This window comes from Nicotiana tabacum, chromosome 10 (genome assembly GCF_000715075.1).
Source record: "Nicotiana tabacum cultivar K326 chromosome 10, ASM71507v2, whole genome shotgun sequence".
Lineage (NCBI taxonomy): Eukaryota > Viridiplantae > Streptophyta > Magnoliopsida > Solanales > Solanaceae > Nicotiana > Nicotiana tabacum.
This window is the reverse complement of record NC_134089.1, coordinates 105,545,228-105,569,403: the sequence shown is the minus strand read 5'-3', so window position 1 is coordinate 105,569,403 and position 24,176 is coordinate 105,545,228. Positions and strand designations below refer to the sequence as shown.

Below are 24,176 nucleotides of genomic sequence, written 5' to 3'. Positions count from 1 at the left end.
TAATAATCATCATTATGGTGATTGTAAAAATAAAAACAATAAGGGTTCTCAAAATATTCCTTCAAAAATGTGAAGATGATGTTTGCCATCAATGTGGTATGAAAATAATAAGCATGCTCATATGATTATAGTCCACTTGAAGAGAATGTGACTTGTGATATGCGTTGTAAATGCAAACGCATTCTTAAAATTGAATGTGAAAATATATATGTGATTCAAATTATGCATAAGAATGTGCTTATGCAAGATTGGATGAATACCACAACTCAACTCTAAGGGAGGTTTGAGAGAAATAAAGATAATGAATATTACAATATGGTTACATGAATATGTCATTGGTCGCGTACATGTGGTACGTCAAAAAATATTTTGTCGTGCCTTATAAAAGGTTATTAAAGGTAAAATTAAAGCAAGAAATGATTTTGTTTATGATGATTTTGATCAAAACAATTATTATGATATGATTTTCTCCGTGAATGAGACATTCACCATGTGGATGGTGTGACAAAAGATCTTGTAGTACAAAATTAATTAAGAGCTCCGAAAGAACTAATTTGTTACTATCCGGATGAATGAAATTTTCTTGATATTGATATTGTAGTAAGTCTCAAAAGAAACTTTTTGAGTTTCAAATGTATTAGCCAAAGTGGTTGGCATATTGAGACTATAAATGAAAGGAAGATTAATTATTTTCATATTACTATAATCACACCGGGTAAATATAAAAGGTTATCCGGTTTTTCTTCTATTTGTACTACACAAGTATAAGCATGATGATGGAATCACATACGATAGTAAATTAGATGTTTATTGAAATAAATATCAGTTGGCATGACCGGTAGGCCATCCCGGTTCAATTATGATGCGAAAAATTGATTGAGAATTCACACTGGCATACACTGAAGAAATAGAAGATTCTTCAAGAATTCTCTTGTGCTGCTTATTCTCATGATATACCGGTTAAGGTTGGGATTGAATCCGTTAAATTTTTGGAACTAATAAAAGGTGATATATATATATATATATATATATATATATATATATATATATATATAGGTCCAGTCACCTGCCATGTGGGTCGTTTATTATTATATAATTTTAAAAAATGCATCTATTGTATGGTCACATGTGAGTTTGATGTCAACTTGTAGTATGGATTTTGCAAGGTTGATTGCTCAAATTATTAGAGCACAGTTCCATAATATAAATTATGATAATTTATCTTGATAATGCTGGTTTAAATCCAACTTGGTTTAGCAAAAATTGTAGGTCTCCAATTATAGTTAAACCATTGGTTATGAGATGTATTAGTTAACGTACAGCAGCACTTGTATACATCTAGCCAAGTTATGATAAATTCTCCATATCACAATTGGTTTAGGGTCAGGAACCAAATAAATTTTATCTAAAAATATAGATGTGTTATATGATTTAATTATCCCACCACAATGCACAAAGATGGGTTCCCAAAGAAGGTTGGAATATGTGTTGGTGATCCCAACATTAGTGGGAGAAAATAGGCAGCTAAAAAAATAATACATGGAACGAATTATTATGAGTACACATAGATGCTCGTACAAGAAAATTTGAACTTGAAGTTCAAGTGATAATTCATTTGCAAAATATTGTCAGGCGCATTTGTTGACCCAAAGCTAAATGTCATATTTCAGCTGTTAATGCTCCAAACAGAATAAAGTCCATGATGGACAGAGTTTATGAGACGCATGAAGCGTAATAGACTAATCGATTCTAAAGATAAAACTCCTTGAAGAAAGAGAGGAGCAAATGATAAAGATGGTCATAATAAGGAGGCAAGTGCTTTATAAGAGCACCATGACATAACATTTTATAAGACCTCATGGGAGAGGCTCAGATACCTGAAAATAATGAGATCTCGATAAGTTATGTCTTTATTGATTGATGATGGAACCGACGTAAAATGATCGTGGATGATATTGTTGATATAATGTGGCCCTTAATATTATTAATATTGACGAGGATCTTGAACTCAAATCTGTCATGAAGTTTGGACGGATAAATGATTGGCTAAATGAAAAGTACGCAGTGAAAATTGACTTCACATGAAAAATGTGAAGTTGGACGGATAGTCCTAAAACCTGAACGTATAAAGCCAATGGAGGTATAAATGTGTTCTTGTGCAAAAGGTTAAATAAAAAATCAAGTCGATAGACATAAAGACGACTCGTGGCACAAAAAGATTTGTAAATATCCTAGCATTAATTATATGGAGACATGTTCTCTTGTGGTAGATGCAGTCATTTCAGGTTTTGATCTGACAATATATTTGATATGCATATAATGAAAATCCTTGAAGGATTTAAATTGTTCTGAAGCATATCAAGGTTTCAAGAAATTTATTAAATAAAGCTTCAACAAACCATTATTATGTGGATTAGAGCATCATGGCATACATGATTTATTTTTGTTGGTGCACTATGTATATTGAGTATGACAATATGCTAGCGAGATATAGTTTTGTTCATATATGAAGATATTGTTATACTATTCGTATTATATTGCAAAAGGAATCCTTGATATAGATTTGTTTATTATAACTAATACTGTCAAGGTTTTGTTGGTTATGCAAATGCAGACATTTTTTGAAGTCTGTTCTTCAAACAATCTATTTGTATGTGAGGGAATTGCCATATTATCATTTCATAAGGTTGTCAATTGTTGATAATTATTCAAGTCATGTCAATATATTAGCAACTGATGAAGCGAGTGACTTAACACACTACAGATGTGTGACTTTTCTTTGAAGAGAAGATTCTAATAATAGTGAAGACGCTAATGTTTGCTTATCTCAATTGAAAGAAGGATATATTGAAGGAGGCAAAATAAATCCTATATTTCATCAAAATTCTTTGTCAGACACAATCTTCAACAGAATGATGAAATAGATGTTCAAGAAATTCATTCAAGTGATAATTTGGCGTAATAATTTACCAAGGCATTGTCGGTCTCAAGATTAGAGAAGTTGTTATACAAGCTTGGAATTTTTCATCTCCGAGAAATAAAGTGTTGTTTTCATCAGAGGGAGGCACATACGCGTTGTACTCTTTTTCCCTTAGCTAAGATTTTATCCCACTGGGTTTTCCTGGCAAGGTTTTTAACGAGGCAACAAGTAATGCGTATTACAATATATGTGTACTCTTTTTCCTTTACTAGGATTTTTCCCACTGGATTTTTTTCCTAGTAAGGTTTTAACAAGGCACATTATTTATAGACATTCAAGGGAGAGTGCTGTGAAATATTATAATTATATTAGTGGATGTCTATTACTCCTAAAGAAGTTACTCTCACTGCTCTTCTCCATCTCCATATCTCCCACTTCTCCAATACTTATGGTTGTAACGCTCATGCTTACATAACCTTCCCCGTGATCTTTCTGCATGATCTCAAATATTTAATGTCATGTTTATGGCATTCTTTTGTATATCTCTATGTAATCCTATAAATAGAGGGTTTTGGTACCACATTATACACACTTGAAATACATAGAAGAAATAAGAAAGCTCCCTCTTCCTCGTATATTTTTTGTCTATTTTATTATTTTATATTATTACTTTGAGCTTAGTTTTTTAACATAAATTATTTATTGAGAAAAATATAAAACCTGGTCCCACCTCCTAGAAGAGCGAGTTCTAGGCCACGTTTGATTAGAAAAATCCTGTAGAGAATGCGAGCTGCTCTGCAAATTGCAACCTTCTTTTTTCTGTAAAAATGTCCCTTCTGTTTTTAGAATTGTAAAATATACAAAAACCTCAACTTCCCTTCACATAAACTTCCTTACTCAATTCATTTCACTTCCTCTTTTCTGTAGAAAACTATTGAATTTTGCCATGGCAGCACTTACTCAAATTTCCATCAATTTCCTAGCCTTAAATACACCACACAATGCTTTGTACAGAAAACCAAACTTTATTGGGCTAAAACTGCATCGATCCATCTGTTGTTACAGTCATTTAAGTACAAGAAAAGAATCACTTTGGAACAAGTTAAGAGCTTTTAAGGAGAAATCTTCATTCTTGACAGTTAAGAGGGATAAAAATGGGATTTTGGAGAAAGGTGAGAAGAGAATGGTTTTCGTGAAATTCAAACAAGGGTTTGGATTTGATGGAATTGGTGATGGTGGTGGTGGTGGTGGTGGGAAGGATAATAGTAACACTGTGAGAGTGGTGACTAATCTTGTTCTAGCAATTGGGCTGACTTATCTTTCTATGACTGGTCAGCTTGGCTGGGTCTTGGATGCTATTGTTTCTGTTTGGGTACTCTCTCTCTCTCTCTCTCTCACACACACACACACTCTTCACACTTGCATCACTTAAAGTTAGCATATTAGCATTTAGATTCTATTGGCATTCCACTTGGTTATTGGAGATATGCATTTGTATTTACTATTTAGTTAAAGTTTAACTTATATAAACTGATGTTGTAAATAATTCTTTACAATATCGTGGATATTACTTAAAATCATTTACTTTTGCTATGTGGAATTGTCATTATAATTTTTTGCTATGTTGTGCGGACTCTCCAAAAATGCTGCCGCATTCGTGTCGGATCCTCCAAAAATACTACTTTTGAAGGATCTGACAACCATTCGGCGGCACTTTTGAAGAGTTCGAGCAACATAGGTTTTTTGTGGTATGCCATGGCTTGGGTACTTATCTCAGTTTTTTTCTTCCAGATTTACGTACATCTTACGTGTCACCTTTTAGGTTAATTGACTGATGTTAGTTTGGAAACTTCTGTTAATTCTCATTTGCAGCTTCTGATACTTAACATGTTAGGATAACATAACACAATGGATGGAACATGCTTATACTATGATGATGCTTATCCTTTCATATTTATGGTGGTTTTATTTTACTACATGTTAGAATTTACTTAAAGTTATCGCTGCTTGCGTAGTGCTTCAACCTAAATTAGTGAGTCATATATTACAGTATAATTTTTTTCATAATGCAGTCAATCTCTGTGTTGCTGCTTTGCATGTATTAGCAATGATTCTCTTGTCACACCGCACCTTATGAAAATTAACAGTTGTCCATTTTCTCGCTCCCAGCTCCTTGCAGTTCTGCTACCAATTGTAGGTTTGGGAGCTTTTATTTGGTGGGCTGGACGAGATATAGTTCAAGGCACTGTAAGTGAACTATACTCGCATCTCTTCACTTTGCGTCATCTATCCTGTTATTTCAACTGCCTGCTTCAAAGTTGCAAAAGTGTCTTCTTGTGCCTGTGAATTATCAAATTTAAGCAGCCTGTTGACTCATTTGACTGATTATAAAAGTGAAATGCTTAAGTTTCAACTGGAAAACAGAATTTCTGGAATAACTACTATTTTGTGACAAATAATTGGTTAGTCTTGTGCTCATATATTTTTACAATGTCCACATGATGCTTACACCATGCAGTAAAGGTTATTCTGTCGTAAGTGCAAAACTTAGGTTGCTATGGTGTTGAGAAATAAAAAATTTCAAAATTATACCAGATCAAATGAAGTGCTTTTCGAGTCCATCTGACAACTATGAACTATCGCACATGTTTCCTGATGTGTTTGCTAATGGATTTCTTCTATTGTACAGTGCCCAAACTGCGGGAATGATTTTCAAATTTTCAGGTAAGAGCAATGGAACCTTGTTTAAGAACAAGATATGAATCCAGGTGGCCTGATTATTTCTGTTAGTTAGTTATAGCATTGATTTTCACCCAGTGCAGGTCTACTTTAAATGATGAGGTTCAACTTTGCCCTTTCTGTACTCAGCCGTTCTCAGGTTAAATTTCATACTCTAAGTTGGCTTGTCTCCCTTTTTTTTTGACAACTTTCTCATAGCTGATCGATAGATAGCATTCGTGTTTCTTTTAGTTACCACTATTCTTCTCAGTTCTAGCATTCGTGATGGGAAATTGCATATGTTTTATTGTATTTTTTATGTAACCTTATGTTATTAGGTATCTGAAGGGAGTGCTGTCAAAATCTCGTGGAGTTGGGCCTCTTTCCAAGATTTTTGCATTACCAGTATATTTCTCATCATGTATGCACCTTATAAAGCAGATGTGGGTATTATTTTAGTTGGTGGAATGGGGGGTAAGGAGCGGTAAACAAGACAAGCCAAGTCTAATAGATAGTTTATTCAATTTCGGGAGAAATTTTATAATAAACTTTTGTGTTGTGTTCAAACTTGGTATCAGTGGCCATTAACACATGAAGCAGTTCTCTAACACGGCTTTTCTACACACTGAATACAGTTCATTGCTTTGTCAATGGACTTTGAGCCTGAGCTCAATTAGCTAAGGAATATCAAATTTCGTCCAATTAGTTAATTATTTTCTGAAGGAACCACGGAAAAGATTTATCAAGAAATTCAAGTATCAAATAGCGTGTTTCATGTGTGGCATGTACCGTTGTTTACCTTGCTTTTCTCCACCTCATAATCTTAGTCCTTTGTCTAAATGCATATATGCGAGTTAGACTATCTATGTGGGCTTTTTGCATTGCAGTTAGGCTTACTGCACTGATCTCCCACTCCTAGATTTCGTAAGGAGAACTTCATGTATTTCTCTTCTTTGCCTTAAAATTAATCGATGTCCTTTGAATCCTTGGAGTATATACATGTTTGATATTTTTAATGGTGATTAAAAGTGCACTTGGATACAGCAGTGCCATCAGATGTTGCTACCAATAATTAATATCTTAAGCTATGTTGTGTGGACTCTCCAAAATACTGCCGCACCTGTGTTGGATCCTCCAAAAATACACTACTTTATCCGATACGCACCTGGCGATATTTTCGGAGAGTCTGAGCAACATAGATCTTAAGAGTTGTTGGATATGTTTGACTTTCGTTTTGTTATCTTGATCTTTCTCGGTGTAAATTTTGAATTTTGTTTGTCAATTGATCAAGTCTTTGTTCAAACATTGATGTGGGCCATATCATGGTAACTGATCCAAGCTAAGCCTGTTATTTGATGCATCATCTTTATTGATGAGTTATATTGATGATCATCTTAATTGATGAGTTATTCTACACGTCATCTTTGAGCTAAATCAGTTATATCTGCAGTTGTTGGCAATGAGTTCGTGAGAGACCCAGTAAAGTTCTCTAACCAGTCAAACACATTTGGTCAAGCATTCAGTGATTTCAGTGCTCGTTCAAAGAAAGGTTTGCATTTTTCTTACATATTAGGGAAATAACAGTCTATTCATTTCATGTTGTTTTTTTTTGGAGATCGTTCTTTTAACGAGTTAATGCTGCCTCTCCCCTAAATGAGCTAAACTTTTGCAGTTCTCCTTCTCTAAAAGTTAGTCAGAATAAATAAATATGAAAATGAATTCTTTCAAGGAAGAAAACCCATTTTGTTCCAACTTTCCTGGGATCCTTATTGCTCTATTAGTGCATTCAAATCCCTTAGATTAAAGCCTTTTTCTAAAACTTAAGTTTTAGCAATTGAAAACGTTACAGGGAAGCTGCTAATCTTTGCTTTATTAGATACAAACTTTGTAAGAAGTAGTTTGTTATTCTTGTGGGAAATGTGGGACTTTCCCACATCGGTGGCCTAAAGCTACTTTATGGGCCTTTTAAGTTCTTGTCCATTTTATATATTTGCTTAAGAATACACACTACTTTATGTGCCTTTTAAGTTCTTGAATTTAAAATTCAAATAAACAGACACATCTGTTAATGAAATAAAGTGACTTTTCGGAAAAGGCCTGATTTTTGCTCTATAAAGAAACTTGAGATTCCCTACAAAGAGATTAAGAAAAATCTGCAAATATCAAATAGTGGCTTGTTGTATCCTGAAGAAGATTGTCCGTATTTTCCCCAAATCTATATACAGGCAATAACTTCTTAAAGGAAAGTCGTTCTCACGCCTCAAGCCTTCTCAATCTCGTTTTTCAATCACTGCTTTCTAACAAACTTAAATGCTTTGAGATCACTATGCTAGACTATGGATCAACTTTCTCATGCTTATTTACTTTGAGTTTCTCTTGAAACAAAAGGAGCCTCTAGTTTTTATTCTTCTGGATAGGATATGATATTCAGACATTTTATATTTATTTTTTTAGAAAAGAGAGTGTTATGCAATTAGTAACTATCTTTGAGTGAACATTCCTTCTAAATCCACCCCCTTCCCTTAGCGGGACACGTATTTTGGGAGGTTGATCGTGGGGACATAAGGATTCAGGAAAAGCTAAAAGGCTTCACGAAGCCTAAGATTTCAACCAAGCATTCTTTTGTTTTTCTCATTGTAAGTTTCTGTCTGAGAACTTTTTTAGCATATGCTTCTAAGAGATAATCTTCCAAACGTATTTCTTGGATAAGGTTGAAATAATCCTCATAAGAAACTTCATTTAACCGCTAGATTGTGGGAAACTGCCAAAAGATGTGCAACTTTTGATCACCGGGGGTTTGAATCAGGATCCAATGGATCCCTCAATATCTGAATTAGAGACTATTCATGTATTTACTTTACAGGTAAGGATTCCACTACCGGAATTGTTGATGTTGAAGCAGAAGTTAAGGACGCGGAGTAGGCAGTGGTCTCCAGTTGTACAGTGGCATATGGTAAACATATATGTGCATTAGAGAACAAATTTGTGTCTCCGGTTTTTTATTTATTTGAAAAGAAAATCCTTGGAGAAAGATCCCATGAACAAACATTTTGTTATTTATCCATATATTTGTCAGCGTAGATACAATGTCCAGAATAAGGGCAGCCCGGTGCACAAAGCATCTCGCTTTCACGCAAGATCCGGGGAAGGGCAGCACCCCAATAAAACTATAAAAATGTTCGAACAGGGTGTACAAGCTGTGGTTCTTTAAAGAAAGTCATTTCGATATAGTCATATTCTGTCCGTCTTTATCTGCTAGATGAAACCTTGTTCTGTGCATCTTTGCCATTCCTCGCTTGGGAGGGGTTTGTTTCAGAATTGATCCTTTTATTGTTGTTATAATTCTGGAGACTTTAGGCTAGCTTTGTATCGTTCGGGTGCTGGGTACAACATTATTTGCTATAAAATTATATGAGCATATGCACCCTACGAATTTAGGAAGGAGATTTATCTTTTAGCAGCCCTTTCATGTCATGTATGAGGATGCTTCTTTTTCTTCTTTCAAAGATATCATCATTAGGGAGTATTGGGAGGCAGCAGCAGCTGAATGGGAAGAAGACCGGAGAATCCCACGTTCGTATGAAGAGAAAAGCTTCGGGGGCACTATTCTTATGAAATACCGAAGAACACCACATTCAGCATAGCTTATCATGCATGGCCCTACATAGCATACAGTCAGCAAATACATGGTAAACGTATTATAGAATGCTGCTGATGATGTTAAAGAAAGTGGTGATACAATTATACTTGATTGTAGTATACCATAACATACAGAAGCGTGTATTCGTTATTCCCTCATCATGTAGATAGCATGGGTTGGCATTTTGTAAGAACGCGTTGTTGCTTCGCATCAGGCGAGGTGTTGATGGGTATTGTTTAATGTGACTCAATTGTATATCGTAGTACAATATTTTCTTTGAATTGGACGGTTTTCATTCCTTTAATCTTCAATTCCAAAGCTGCAAATGGTTTATTGGATTTATGAGGTATTGTCTCCACAAAATATGTAAGCTCTGGTTATAGAGATTAAACAGGTACCTTGGTAATTTTCTCAAGAATTAAAGCTCCGTTTGTATTGTGAGGAATTGAAAGAATTGCATAAAAAAATAATAGGTTTTACAAAACCTTTTTGCTATATAAGATGGAGTCTACGTAATATACTGCTCTTCCGAACAGTATAAATTTGTTAAGTTAAGCAAAGGTACATTTGCGAGCACTAGTTCATTTTCTAAACGTTGTAAAGCTTACCCTTGCATAAACCACAACTAAAACCGTTCCATATTTCCACCATCATATCACATAATACCAGCGCCTCATTTTCAGTTTTCTGTAATTTGTCTCCTTCAGTAGCTAGAATTGTAAGAATACATCTCCCGTCTAACAAGCATGAATATAGGCACCAAAAGCACGACGGAAGCAAGCAGCTTGATGATCAAATGAGCTTGGTGCATCTATTGAAGCTCCTAGATTATTTATTCCCAGCTGTTGAGGTACTATCATGCTACTCGGTTCATTAAGCTCCATCAAACCAGGTCTAGGCATCCGAATTTGTTAAAATGACAAAGAAAGGAATGAGAAAAACAATGTGGCTCGTCTCCTCGACGTACTCATGGTCATTATGCAAATGAATAACTAAATTTGCTTCAAAAGAAAGAAACACCACAGCCTTAGTAAGCAGAGAGTTTCTAAATGGGCCGACATTCTACAAGGGGGAAAAATACATAGCTAGTTGTCCAGCATTTCATGCGCAATTCAGTCCAATAAGAGAGGTGGAGGAAATGGGGGGAAACCATTTAACACTCATGGCAAAAATTTTAAACCGCAGAGCCCTAACAGCTGCTTTATTCAAGGAGATCAGAGAGACGCATCCACTGTCAGTGCGATCCTTCACCAACTTTCTGCCATGAGATGAACCAAATCAGCAGATAATAGAGAGAGAGAACATCATATTTCAAGCAGTCTAAGAATAGATATTTCAAAGCAGTCTGTTCAAGGTGAAATGTCCATATACACTGTGCACATGATGAGATGTTTGCTAGGTTCAGTTAACTCGCATAATACCTTTTTCTTCTGAAGTGAAGTAAGATTTAACTACCATATACTAGTAAAACCATATGGGCAATCATTTGGTCTTTTATTATTATGTCAATTCTTTTTCAAATTTCAATCAGCTAACTGCGGGCAAAAATAGATAAAATAATGGGTCTTAAAATGTTACATAGTTTTTTTGATAAAAGTATTACATAGGCATATGAAATGGACATATACGAAATAATGACACCAATTAGAGATCGTAGTAGAAATAGAAAGTTAAATATATACTTTAACATTACCAGCAACAACAAAATATTTGAATAAAGTTGTTCAACGTGAAAAGAAGTGTACCTCTTCCTTCTTCTTCCACTGTCAGTGCGATCCTTCACCAACTTTCTGCCATGAGATGAACCAAATCAGCAGATAATAGAGAGAGAGAACATCATATTTCAAGCAGTCTAAGAATAGATATTTCAAAGCAGTCTGTTCAAGGTGAAATGTCCATATACACTGTGCACATGATGAGATGTTTGCTAGGTTCAGTTAACTCGCATAATACCTTTTTCTTCTGAAGTGAAGTAAGATTTAACTACCATATACTAGTAAAACCATATGGGCAATCATTTGGTCTTTTATTATTATGTCAATTCTTTTTCAAATTTCAATCAGCTAACTGCGGGCAAAAATAGATAAAATAATGGGTCTTAAAATATTACATAGTTTTTTTGATAAAAGTATTACATAGGCATATGAAATGGACATATACGAAATAATGACACCAATTAGAGATCGTAGTAGAAATAGAAAGTTAAATATATACTTTAACATTACCAGCAACAACAAAATATTTGAATAAAGTTGTTCAACGTGAAAAGAAGTGTACCTCTTCCTTCTTCTTCCACTGTCAGTGCGATCCTTCACCAACTTTCTGCCATGAGATGAACCAAATCAGCAGATAATAGAGAGAGAGAACATCATATTTCAAGCAGTCTAAGAATAGATATTTCAAAGCAGTCTGTTCAAGGTGAAATGTCCATATACACTGTGCACATGATGAGATGTTTGCTAGGTTCAGTTAACTCGCATAATACCTTTTTCTTCTGAAGTGAAGTAAGATTTAACTACCATATACTAGTAAAACCATATGGGCAATCATTTGGTCTTTTATTATTATGTCAATTCTTTTTCAAATTTCAATCAGCTAACTGCGGGCAAAAATAGATAAAATAATGGGTCTTAAAATATTACATAGTTTTTTTGATAAAAGTATTACATAGGCATATGAAATGGACATATACGAAATAATGACACCAATTAGAGATCGTAGTAGAAATAGAAAGTTAAATATATACTTTAACATTACCAGCAACAACAAAATATTTGAATAAAGTTGTTCAACGTGAAAAGAAGTGTACCTCTTCCTTCTTCTCTTTGTTTCCCTTTGTGAAGAGCTTATAACCTCCGTAGAAGGCCAATCCCCAACCAGTAAGAGAGACGATCACAAACTACAAGGACCAAATTAAGTTCCTAATCAAACATCAAAGTGTATCAAGTGCAAGTGCACTATCTATTAGTGCTTGTGATTAACGGAGAGACTACAAATTCTAATTCTGAGTTAAACTTGTAACAATATAAAGAGTGATCAAATTACACAAACGTTAAAAAACAGCAATATAGCAAATCCTTTCCTATTAAATGCACAAATATGGCAATTTAGCAAATCATCTCCTGTTATACCCACATGTTATCACACCCAATTGGAAGGATTTCTAGTCAGTGAACTATTGAAGTTACGGCCCAAAACATTGGTGACTCACAACTGGAAGCCAAAGTTGTCGAAAAGTATGGATTTTGTCAAATCTAATATGCACTAATATTGAAAGGATACATACAGGGATCCATGTAATATAAGATTTTGCAGTGGTCTAGAATATATATATCTTTAGAAGAGGTAAAACATCATTCCCAATGAGTAGTAAGAAAGAAAGTCATTTCTCACAATCACAAGTGAGTGAATACTCTTCTGGATCCCAAATTCATAAAGAGAACCACAATCCCCACCTAAACTTGTTGTCAACCATGTTTAAGTGACCATTAAAATAATATAATTCTCTATCTGACATCTTACATTCAAAGTTCCTACTATTACTAAAGTACACCTTTAGGAAAAAGTTACGGAATGCTTACAACAAATTTTAGAAGTTTCAATTCAAACGTCAAGCAAGCCGATAATGCCAAAGCCAACAAACAAACATAACAGTTTAGACAAGTAGAAAAGACATTGCAAAGGTCTGAAAGACTCACGTGCTCTTCTTTCCATTTTGATGGACTCATCGGATCCTGCCAAAAGTTCACCTTTGGAGGTCCATGATGATCTGCATCAAAAAGAACAAATATTATTACTAGTTATTTCAACTTCCAGTATTCCGTGTCCATGAATAACAACATTACAAACAAATCCCATGGGTACTATGATTGCTTTTACAGGAAGATAATACAATTTGCGGAACAAATTAAAGTTTCATAAATTTAAGTTTAAGGAGAATTAGTGAAATTACCACCACCACCGGCAAGACCACGCCGCTGGATAAGCAAGGCACCTTGCTTCGTTGTACTAACTGATTTGGAAGCGGAGAATCGAGATAAGTTCGCTGCTTGACGTGCTGCTGCCGCCCACGCCGCCATTGTATCGTACCGTCCTGATATCGGAGTCTACCGGAGCTCGCTCCTAGAAATGAGTAGATGCAAGAAGACAATCACCAAATGACCCAAATGCCCTTTTTCAGTAGCTACTGAACGTACTGGGCCTTGGCTGCTTGGCCCAAAGGCCTTCGTAAAGATACAGCAAAAAGGGTGGGAAAATTTACTACCCTATATTTATGTCACCTTTTAATCTATACCCTATTTTAAAAAATTATTAATTTCGTAACCAACTAACAAAAAATCTATAATAATATTACCATTATACCCTTCCAAAACATATAAAATATGCATCACGCATACCAGATTCAAATTCCAAATCGCCCCCGTCTCTCCTTCATCACTCCGTTTCTCCTCAGATCGCCTCTCGCAAACCATATTTGAACCAGATTCAAATTTCAAATTCCAAATTCAAAATTATAAAATACATTGTAAGTATTCAAATTCATCTTCAGAATTCAAAATAGTTTTTGAAACTGGTTGATTTTATGATATATGTTTTCTAATTGATTGATTGAAGTTGTTTGACGGATGAAACATGAACTCTTCATTGATATGCTGAATTCTATTCTAAATTTGTTTTACGTTGAATTCTAACATTCTAATCCGACAAATTCAAATATGCTGAAGTTTTCCACTACATAATATGCTGAAATTTTTGGTTTATTTGTTAAACAAGCTGAGTTTTTACATATGCTGAAGTATATGTCTTGTTTATTTGCTAAAAAAGCTGAAGTTATTTAGTTCATCTTTAAAAACTTCAGCAAAACGAGCTGAAGTTATTTAGTTCATCTTTAAAAACTTCAGCAAAACGAGCTGCAGTTTTAAAGTACTTACATCTTTAGCAAAACTTCAGCAAAACTTCAGCATAGATGATGAAGTTTTTTAGTTAATCTTTAAAAACTTCAGCAAAACGAGCTGAAGTTTTCCTTCTACACTGAGTAAAAAAAATAAAACATAAATTAACATTACATATTGCACAAAAACTTCAGCATAGTTTTTTAGTTACTCTTTAAAAACTTCAGCAAAACGAGCTGAAGTTATCCATCTATACTGGGTGAAAAAAATAAAACATAAATTAAAATTACATATTGCACAAAAACTTCAGCATAGGTGCTAAAGTTTTTTATTTAATCTTTAAAAACTTCAACAAAACTAGCTGAAGTTTTCCTCCTACACTGGGTAAAAAATAAAAACATACATTATAATTTAATATTGAACAAAAACTTTAGCTCGTTTTGCCGAAGTTTTCAAGAATGAACTAAAAAACTTCAGCATTTTCCTGATATTTTTAAAGATGAACTAAAAAACTTCAGCATAGGTGCATTATGTATGTTATTATGATTTTTTGGAAAAACTTCATACCAAAAAATGCTTAAGTTTTTCGGAATATGTAAAATATTTTCATATAATTTTTAGTATGCTGAAGTTTTTTTAGTTCATCTGCTAAAACATGCTTAATATTTTGTCCTGCAATATGTAATTTTCGGATAAGTTTTTGTTAATTCCTCTGTTATTTTCTAAGTTTAGAAAGGATTAATATTAAGAAAATGCACAAAAACATCATCTTTCATTAAGTAAAATAAAAAATAAATTAAAATTATATATTGCACGAAAACTTCAGCATAAAATATTTAAGTTTTTTAGTTCATTCTTGAAAACTTCAGCAATGGGAGCTAAAATTTTCCTCCTGCACTATGTATTTTATTATGATTTTTTGGAAAAACTTCATACCTAAAAATGATTAATTTTCGAATGAGTTTTTGTTAATTCCTGCTGAAGTTATTTAGTTCATTTCTTCTGTTATTTTTCGAGTTTGAAGAGAACTAATATTAAAAAAGAGCACAAAAAACTTAAAACAAAAATAGAATATTTCATTAAACATTAAAAATATAAATTAAAATTACATAAAAAATAAATAACATTATAATACTTTAACTAAAAAGACTATTGTGATGATTACAAATTCTGTGTTTCGAGACCTTAAAAACCTCTTTCTGTCTCACCTCGATTTGCGTGCGCAATCCAAGCGCGTAGCTGGAAAGCCATTATATGAAATTTTGTGAAAATGATAAAATTTGCCTTTAAATGAGTTTAAGGTTACTTCGGTCAAAATTTTAGGTAAACGGACCCGGACCCGTGATTTGATGGTCCCGGAGGGTCCGTAGGAAAATATGGGACTTGGGCGTATGCACGGAATCAAACTCCGAGGTCCCAAGCCCGAGGAATGAATTTTTAAAGAAAATTATTTTCTGAAATATTTATGAGTTTTTGGAAATGAAATGTGTTGGAAATTTTATGGTATCGGCCCCGTATTCTGGTCCCGGATCTAGGTACATGTCTTATATGTGATTTAAGTTGAGTCTGTGAAATTTGGTAAGAAACGGACTTGAGATGACGTGAATCAGACCTTATTTGAGAAAAATTGGAAAATTGATGTTCTTAAGTGATTTCATGATTTTGATGCTAAATTCATAGTTGTTGATGTTATTTTGGTGATTTGAATGCACGAGCAAGTCCATATGATATTTTTAGGTTGGTGTGCATGTTTGGTTTAGAGCCCCGAGGACTCGGGTGAGTTTTGGATAGGCCACGGAGTGGAATTTTCACTTAGGAACTGCTGGTATGTTGCAGGTCTGCAGGCTTCGCATTTGCGTAGCCTGGATCGCAAATGCAAGCTTGCAAATTCGAGAAAATCTCCGCAAATGCGAAAGGATCTAGTATGCCTTGGGATCTCAAATGCGACGTAGTGATCGCAAAAGCGATCTCGCAAATGCGAAAGGCCCATCGCATTTGCGAAGTGGCCTGGAATCCCCCTTGGTTGCAAATGCGACAATCCGGTCGCAATTGCGATACTTTGTCGCAAATGCGACAACAACAAATTTCTGAGGGGTTCGCAACTGGTCGCAACTGCGATGTTTGAGACCAGTTAATTCACACTTAGACGCATTTGCAACCATTTTTCATATCTCCTCAAAGAATAAACTCTCGAGGGCAATTTTTCAAAGAAAATTTCTTCTCCAAATCAATTGTAAGTCATTTCTAACTAGTTTCCTTCAATTTTTAACATCTTTTCACATGATTTCAACTCAAAATAAATGATTTTCATGGGGGAAATTGGGTGTTTTGGGTAGAACCTAGATTTTTCAAATTTTGGGGATTTGAACCTCGATTTGAGGTTCAATTTCAAAACAAATTATATATTGGGGTTCGTGGGGGAATGGGTAATCGGGTTTTGGTTCGAACCTCGGGTTTTGACCACGTGGGCCCGGAGGCAATTTTTGACTTTTGGGGAAAAACTTTAGAAAACTTATTTTCATGCATTAGAATTGATTCATTTAGCATTTATTGATGTAATTAAGTAACTTGTGGCTAGATACGAGCGAATTGGTGGTGGAATCAAGAGGTAAAGCGATAGTTGAGACTTGAATTGTGCTCGTGGCATCGAGGTAAGTGTTTGGTCTAACTTTAGCTTGAGGGATTAGGAGTTGAGTCCTATTTGCTATGTGATAATTGTTGAGTACGACATATAGGCATGGTGACGAGTATCTATGCGTTGGTGTCAAGCATGCCCGTGAGTCTTATATTATGATTATTTTGACTCTGTTTATATTATTCATGCCCTTTTGTGATGATTTCTATTGTTGAGTAAAGTTTGTTGAAGTAATAGTGGTATTTGAGTATTGAAGAGCGTTGGCTCAAGTGTATAATGAATTGTGGAAGTATAATTGGCAATTGAACCTTATAGAGCATTGACTCAAATTGTAAAGAGAGTTGTGAAGTAAAAGTGAAAAAGAGAGAAGAAATATTATATTGTCTCCCTTGCCGGGATGTTGTTGCTTTTAATGTTATCTCCCTTGCCGGGATGTTGATGCTTTTGATATTGTTCCCTTGCCAGGATTTGGTTGTTGAACTATTGTGCCCTTGCCGGGATTTTTGTCATGACCCTAAACCCGGACCCGATCGTGATGGCGCCTCTCGTAAAGACAAGGCCAGCCGACACTTCCCATTTCAATTTTTAACAGTTAAACCATAAGAAATAAGTCTAAAACATAATAAATAGAATCTCAAAGTAGCAGATATTAGCATGATTTGCAGAATACAACCCCACATAGCCCGATATCGGGGTGTCACTAGTCATGAGCATCTATCAATCCTAATACAAGTCTAAAAAGTCTATAAGCTATTACAAAATGTCTGATAAAAGATAGAATGGTAAAGGGGGAGAAACACAGGACTGCAGACGCCAAGCAGCTACCTCGTGGACTCTGAAGTCTGTCGGGAGCTCTCAGTTCGCACTGGCAGGATCAGCAATGCATGAATCTGCACACGGGGTGCAGGGAGTAAAGTGAGTACTCCAACTCAGTGAGTAATAATCATAAATAAAGACTGAAAGCAGTAAATCATATAAGGCACATTACAGGGTATAATGAAGCAGTAAAACCAGTAAAAACTAACTCAGTAAAAGATATGTAAAAGTCATTTTAGTTCAAATTAAACTCATGAAAGCCTTTTTGAACAATTAAGCAGGTAATTGAAGGGAAATTAAGGAAAGATAAACATATAAAGGTTCGCCCCTCGGGCAATATATCAACAAATCCGCCCCTCGGGCTATCTCACATCACAATAGGCACCTGCGCTCACTGGGGGTGTGCAGACTTCTGGAGGGGCCCCTTACAGCCCAAGCGTAATATCAAGCCATCTCGTGGCGTCATCATTGGGCTCTCGGCCTCATATCAACAAGCCACCTCGTGGTGTACATACCTCAGGCCCTCGGCCTCATGATCATAATCAATGTTTCCTCACAAATAAGCCCTCGGCCTTACCCAGTCAAAAACCTCACAAGCCACTCGGCAGCAGTAAAACATTCTTCTTAGCCCAATTATCATTTAAAAGATCATTTAAGTGTTAAAACATAGTAAACATGGCTGAGTATGAAAATAGTAGAGTATGACATGACTGAGTTCAAGTATAAAGTCAAAACAGTGAGGAAATATCAATAAAATCCCCGAAGGGTTCAAATAGTTGAAACGAGGCCCAAATATAGCATTTAGCCCAAATAATGATGATAGCAAATAGATTTTAGTCAAATACGCGGTAGAATAGTCATTCGGGATGGACTAAGTCACAATCCTCAATAGTGCACGATCCCACGCTCGTCATCAAGTGTGTGCCCTGCGACGCCTTTGCCCCTCGAATCGGCCTCCACTCGTATCGAATCTATCCAAAATCAGAATCACGACATCAAAATATGCTAAGGGGACGAAGTCCAAGCGAAAATAATCAATATACAACACAAATCCCGAAATTACCAAAACCCGACCCCCGGGCCCACATCTCAGAATTCGATAAAATTCACATCAATGGGTTCTTTATCTCCCCACGAGTTCATACATATCAAAAGTACCAAAATCCGACCACAATAGGTCCCTTAAATCCTCAAGTCTAGGTCTCCAATACCAAGTCCTAGTTTCCCTACTTTTAACCCTTAATTTCCATTAGTTATGGCTCTAATCCATGAAATAATACCACAAGAATGAGTTTTAGGTCCAAAATCCTTACCTCAATGAAGTTCCCTTGAAATCCCTCTTCAAAATCGTCCAAAAAGCTCCAAAGCCGACTTAGAAATGGTGAAATAGCTCAAAAATCGCGAAGGACACAATTTATACCTTCTGGACCAGGCATTTTTGCATCTACGGTCATATACCTGCTTCTGCGGTACCTCATTTGCGGCCAAAGAACTGCTTCTGTAGTTTTCACTTGTTCTTCCCCGATCCGCATCTGCGATGCACCAGCCGCACCTGCGATATCACAGGTGCAGTCCACTAACCGCTTCTGCGATTTCTGCCTCCTTAGCTCCATTCCACTTCTGCGGCTCCCTTCTACGCATCTGCGAGATCGCACCTGCGGTCCCCAATCCGCAGGTGCGAAAATACCAGAAGCAGCAAAAATCAGCAGCTCACCAAAATTCTAACCTTCTCCGTCAACCATCCGAAATCACCCTGAGGCCCCCGGTACCTCAACCAAAAGCACAAATATATCCCATAATCTTATTCAAACTTGTACCAATCTTCAAAACACCTCAAACAACATTGAATCAACCGAAACACATCGGATTCAAGTCTAAGTTTCAAAAAATTTCCGAATTACGCTTTTGATCAAACACCCAATCAAACCATGTTCGAATAACCTAAAATTTTGTACACATATCCTAAATGACACAACGAAACTACTCCAACTCTTGGAATTCCATTCCGACCCCTATATCAAAATCTCACCTATCAACCGGAAACCGCCAAAATACCAACTTCACCAATTCAAGCCTAAATCTACTCTGAACCTCCAAAACTCATTCTAATCACACTGTTAAGTCCCAAATAACCTCTCGAAGCTAATTGAACCATCGGAACTCACATCCGAGCCCTCTAACACATAAGTCAACATCCGGTTGACTTTTCCAACTTAAGTTTCCTCAAAAGAGACTAAGTGTCTCAAACCTTACCAAATCCTTTTCGAACCCGAGCCAAACAACCCGATCATATATAGAACCGATAGACAAAGTAATAAGAAGCAGAAATGGGGGAAACAGAGCAGTAACTCATAAGACGACTGGACGGATCGTCACAATTTTATTGCAATTTTATTTATTTCCTTGCCTTATTGCTTGTGATTGTTGTTTGGGTAAGGAAAAGTGTTAAAGCACGAAGGGTGATGTCGTGTATTGTTTTGGTAAGAGAGTGTTAAAGCACGAAGGGTGATGTCATGTATGATTTTGTGAGGAAGAGTGTAAAGCACTAAGGGTGATGTCGTGCCGCATGATGTACAATTCCGTGCCAAATATATTGATTCTATGGTAAGGACGAGAGTAAAGCACGAAGAGTGATGTCGTGCGGTTTATATTGTTTCTTATGGTAAGGACGAGAGTAAAAGCACAAAGGGTGATGTCGTGCACTTGTTTGATTTCTGATTCTTGCTGATAATTGAGATATGGTGTTCCTTGTATTTACCTATTATCTTTCTATTCTTAATTGATGTTTTCCCATAGTATGTTTCCCCCTCCCACGGTTAGATGTACATTACTGTTCTTCTTTTTTGCTATATATGATTTATCTTCACAAGCTTATTTGGTAGTCTGGTCCTAGCCTCGTCACTATTTTGCCGAGGTTAGGCTAGGCACTTACCAGCACATGAGTTGGTTGTGTTGATACTACACTCTGCACTGTGTGCAGATCCCAGAGCAGTAACTTTTGGACCTTAGCTTGGGTGGCTGCCTTCAGTCCATATGGAGATCCAAGGTAGTCCTGCAGGCGTCCCCAGGCCCTGGCGTCTCCCTCTATCCCTTCATCCTGTTTTATTTACGTATGTTGGAAATAGTGTATTATTTGTCTTTCAGACTTTGTTTGTAGTACTCCTAGACCGTCTGTGAAGTTGTGACACCAGTTCTGGGTAGTTGTTGTTTGAGAAGTTGTATTAAATGTATTCACATAGTTTTAATGTTTCTTCCGCTTATGTAAATTTCGTTGTCTATAAGCTTTTGTTTCATAATTGTTAAAGGATTTAAAATGGGAAAAAGGTAATTTGGTCAAACAGTCGGCTTGCCTAGCTTTCATTAGTAGGCGCTATCACAACTCCCGAGGGTTGAAAATCCGGGTTGTGACAATTATACAAAAAAAACTAATCGTCCATATCATCATCATCACCATCGTCACTGCCAGATGGACGAGCATCCTCATCACCAAGACTATCAAATTTCACCAGCATCTCAATACTATCAATATTGTTGTTGATTTCTTCTAGCTCCCTATCGTACTTGTCTATGAGCTCATCCAGTTTCGGCCCAAAAGCCTCTATAATGTCTTGTTTAATTTTGTCAACTATTTGCCTTATTACAGCATCCATTTTTCTGTGTTTTGTATATTATCTGCTAAAATATATGTGTTTGAGCGAATAAACTGACAAGGTATAGCATGCTTATATAGGTGAAAAAAATTCTAAATGGTATATGAAAAGACAAAGAGGAATTTTAAACGTTGTCTAACTAAAAGCGTGCATGAATATGATAGGAATGCAATTATTACACTAACACATACCCCCAACGCAATATAATTACTACTTTAATTGTGTTTGTTACATTTACTCCTGTATACTATACAATTAATGCTGAAATATGCTGAAGGTTATTTAATTCATTTGGTAAACTTTAGCCCAATGTGCTGAAGTTATTTAGTTCATTTCTAAAACTTCAGCACTTAATAAGCTGAAGTTTTTGTCCTGCATTCAATAGTTTTTGTCATAAAGCTTTTTTAAAAAACTTCAACCCAATGTGCTGAAGTTATTTAGTACATTTCTAAAAACTTTAGCACTTGATAAGCTGAAGTTTTTGTCCAGAATTCAACAGTTTTTGTCGTAAAGCTTTTTCAAAAAACTTCAGCCCAATGTACTGAAGTTATTTAATTCATTTCTAAAACTTCAGCACTTAATAAGCTGAAGTTTTTGTCCCTAGATTCATTAATCCTATCATACATCTTTTTTTCAAAAAACTTCAGTAGAAGATGTTTAAGTGAACTTCTTCATTTGTAAAAACTTCAAGACAAACAACCTAAAAGTTTTACTCCTGCACTATGTAATTTTCTCATGTTGCTGAAGTAAAATTTAGTTTATGCTCAAGTCTTGTCCTCCATTAATCACCTTCTTCATGAGTTTTTTTTCGAAAACTTCACTATAAACAAGCTGAAAATGTTCTAGTACATTTGCTCAACTTCAGCTTCAATGTGCTTAGATTTTTTATGAACTTCATAATTAATTCTTTTGTTCACTTTTCTAATACTTGCCACTAAACATGCTTCTGCAGAATGAGTTCGATTTGCGTTGTTATTACTTTCAATGGGAGGTGGACTCTTGATTTCAAATACTTGGATCATGATATAAAACTTGTTCTACTTAATAAGCAAATATCATTCAATACTTTCCTGAAGAAAATTAGTGAAGTTACAAATATTGATTCAAGCAGACATTCACTAAAAGTATGGTTTGATATCAAACTAAATACAAGCAAAGGAATGCTTGTACCTTCAGATGAAGAACTCAGTACCTGTATACATTTGCTTACAACTGATTCAGCCTACAAGAATTGCCATTTCATCATCGAAAAAAATACAACATTCAGAATCATCAACATTCAAACAATCTCTTGCATATGCAATAGATTCAGAACCTTTTGTTGATTATCAACATGAAGTAGGACAACCAATAATGGAAGTAGACAACGAGCAACAACCTTCTAACATTACAGCTGCTACAGAATATATAATACTGCAACAATTACCCACTCCTCCAATAAATTCAAATCAGTTTGTCGATGACCAAGAAGAATAAGGACAGCTAATAATGCAAATAGACAACCAACATACAATCTAACAAAGTTTTTGTTACCTTCTGCAATGATAAGCAACAACGAAGATGAAGTAAACATGGAGCTTATACCGATAATATCAGTAGAATTGAAGAAATTGCTGAAACTTCTAGTGCTTCTCAGAAATCAAGAAAAAGAGTGAGGAAAAAGCTGAAAGAATCTCCACCATGTAAAATACTTAGGCACGATGCGTTGCCTGAGGAAGTAAGAGTCGGATCAATTTTGAGAACAAACAAAACATGACTAAATTTTTCTGCAGCTTGGAGATAAACCAAAAAGTTGAATGCACTGATGTTAGATCATGTTCAAAGAGATACGAGCTAAAATTCATCGTGGAGAAATATGGTTGGAATGTATGTGCTACCAGAATAAAAAATTCCACACTATTCAGGGTGATAAAATATCATAACAACCATGAATGCTCGGTTGATGCAAGAAAATCAAATCAGAAGCATCCTACATCAAATTTTATAAGTGAACAAATTATAGAACATGTTCGAGACAAAAAGATAGAGGTTACACCAGCCTTATGTAGAAAATGAAATGAAAAAGAAATTTGGAATTGACATTGGTTATCACAAGGCATGGCGCGCTATTCAAAAATTTGTTGCTTGCATAAGGAGAACACCGGAAGAGAACTACCAGATTCTTCCTTCATACCTACACATGACAGTGCGCAAAAACCCAGAAACGTACGCAAGCATAAAAAGAGATTAGCAAAATAGGTAAGCAAAACAATACTAACCATCAGCCTGAAGTTTCAAATGTTCCTATTTGAAAAACTTCACACCTTATGATTTCTTTTTTTATGTTTCACTATACAGATTTGCTTACATATTCTTTGCTCCTGTGGCATTAATAGCTGGTTGGTCCTATTGTAGACCCGTTATTGCAGTAGATGCAATGTTTTTAAAGTCAAAATATTATGGTGTTCTATTTTTTGTTGTATCAAAGGATGCAAACAATCAAATTTTTCCTCTATCTTTTGGTGTAGCAGATTCAGAACACAACGAGGCATACATTTGGTTCTTCGGGGAAATGAGAAAAGCAATTCAAGGCCAACGTGAACTGGTTTTCTTGTCAGATAGAAAACAATCGATCGCGAATGGGATTAGAAACATTTATCCTGAAGTTCACCATGGTATCTGCCTCTATCACTTTGAGAAAAATTTAAGCAAAGATATGCAAAAGCCACGGTAATAAATCTTTTTCAAAGTGCTGCAAGGTCATACAAACGTGAAGATTTTAATCAGTTAATGTCTAACTCAAAAGTGTTGATAAGAAAACATACAATTACATAATGGAAGAGCCTTCAGAGAGATGGGCTCGATCGTGGTTCCCACGGCGACGTTATGATATGCTAACAACAAACATGGTAGAATCAATGAATTT

General features: G+C 35.5%; 2 protein-coding genes across 6 annotated transcripts; one reads left to right on the top strand and one right to left on the bottom strand.

The window, feature by feature from the left end:
* Nucleotides 1-3,508: 3,508 nt before the first annotated feature.
* On the top strand, nt 3,509-9,559 carry LOC107809705 (uncharacterized). Of its 3 annotated transcripts, XM_016634373.2 has the most exons (7): nt 3,509-4,292; nt 5,090-5,167; nt 5,610-5,644; nt 5,743-5,798; nt 7,089-7,187; nt 8,502-8,591; nt 9,146-9,559. In XM_016634373.2, exons 1-6 carry the CDS (start codon nt 3,867-3,869, stop codon nt 8,558-8,560), a joined length of 753 nt encoding a protein of 250 aa, XP_016489859.1. In that variant the 5' UTR covers nt 3,509-3,866; the 3' UTR covers nt 8,561-8,591; nt 9,146-9,559. The 3 variants fall into 3 exon arrangements, with proteins under 3 accessions (XP_016489859.1, XP_016489858.1, XP_075079270.1); XM_016634372.2 differs by lacking the exon at nt 8,502-8,591 and having other exon boundaries at nt 3,512-4,292; XM_075223169.1 differs by lacking the exons at nt 7,089-7,187; nt 8,502-8,591; nt 9,146-9,559 and adding an exon at nt 5,977-7,081 and having other exon boundaries at nt 3,512-4,292.
* A 626-nt stretch (nt 9,560-10,185) lies between these two features.
* LOC107809702 (uncharacterized) lies at nt 10,186-13,442 on the bottom strand. Of its 3 annotated transcripts, XR_001653468.2 has the most exons (6): nt 13,231-13,441; nt 12,977-13,047; nt 12,088-12,177; nt 11,556-11,600; nt 11,024-11,068; nt 10,186-10,536 (listed from the first exon to the last, which is right to left on the bottom strand). XR_001653468.2 is itself a non-coding variant. In XM_016634368.2 (5 exons), the coding sequence occupies exons 1-4, from the start codon at nt 13,355-13,357 to the stop codon at nt 11,045-11,047; spliced, it is 312 nt and encodes a 103-aa protein (XP_016489854.1). In that variant the 5' UTR covers nt 13,358-13,442; the 3' UTR covers nt 10,186-10,536; nt 11,024-11,044. The 3 variants fall into 3 exon arrangements, 2 of the variants coding, with proteins under 2 accessions (XP_016489854.1, XP_016489853.1); XM_016634368.2 differs by lacking the exon at nt 11,556-11,600 and having other exon boundaries at nt 13,231-13,442; XM_016634367.2 differs by lacking the exon at nt 11,024-11,068 and having other exon boundaries at nt 13,231-13,440.
* Between the last annotated feature and the right edge of the window lie 10,734 nt (nt 13,443-24,176).

Coding starts and splice junctions, on each gene's coding strand:
- LOC107809705 (XM_016634372.2), top strand. CDS start 3,867: ATGGCAGCACTTACTCAAATTTCCATCAATTTCCTAGCCTTAAATACA. Junction 5,168..5,609: donor GAGATATAGTTCAAGGCACT/GTAAGTGAACTA, acceptor TCTATTGTACAG/TGCCCAAACTGCGGGAATGA. Junction 7,188..9,145: donor CAGTGCTCGTTCAAAGAAAG/GTTTGCATTTTT, acceptor CTTCTTTCAAAG/ATATCATCATTAGGGAGTAT.
- LOC107809702 (XM_016634368.2), bottom strand. CDS start 13,357: ATGGCGGCGTGGGCGGCAGCAGCACGTCAAGCAGCGAACTTATCTCGA. Junction 13,048..13,230: donor TGGTCTTGCCGGTGGTGGTG/GTAATTTCACTA, acceptor TTTTTGATGCAG/ATCATCATGGACCTCCAAAG. Junction 11,069..12,087: donor ACAAAGAGAAGAAGGAAGAG/GTACACTTCTTT, acceptor ATCTCATGGCAG/AAAGTTGGTGAAGGATCGCA.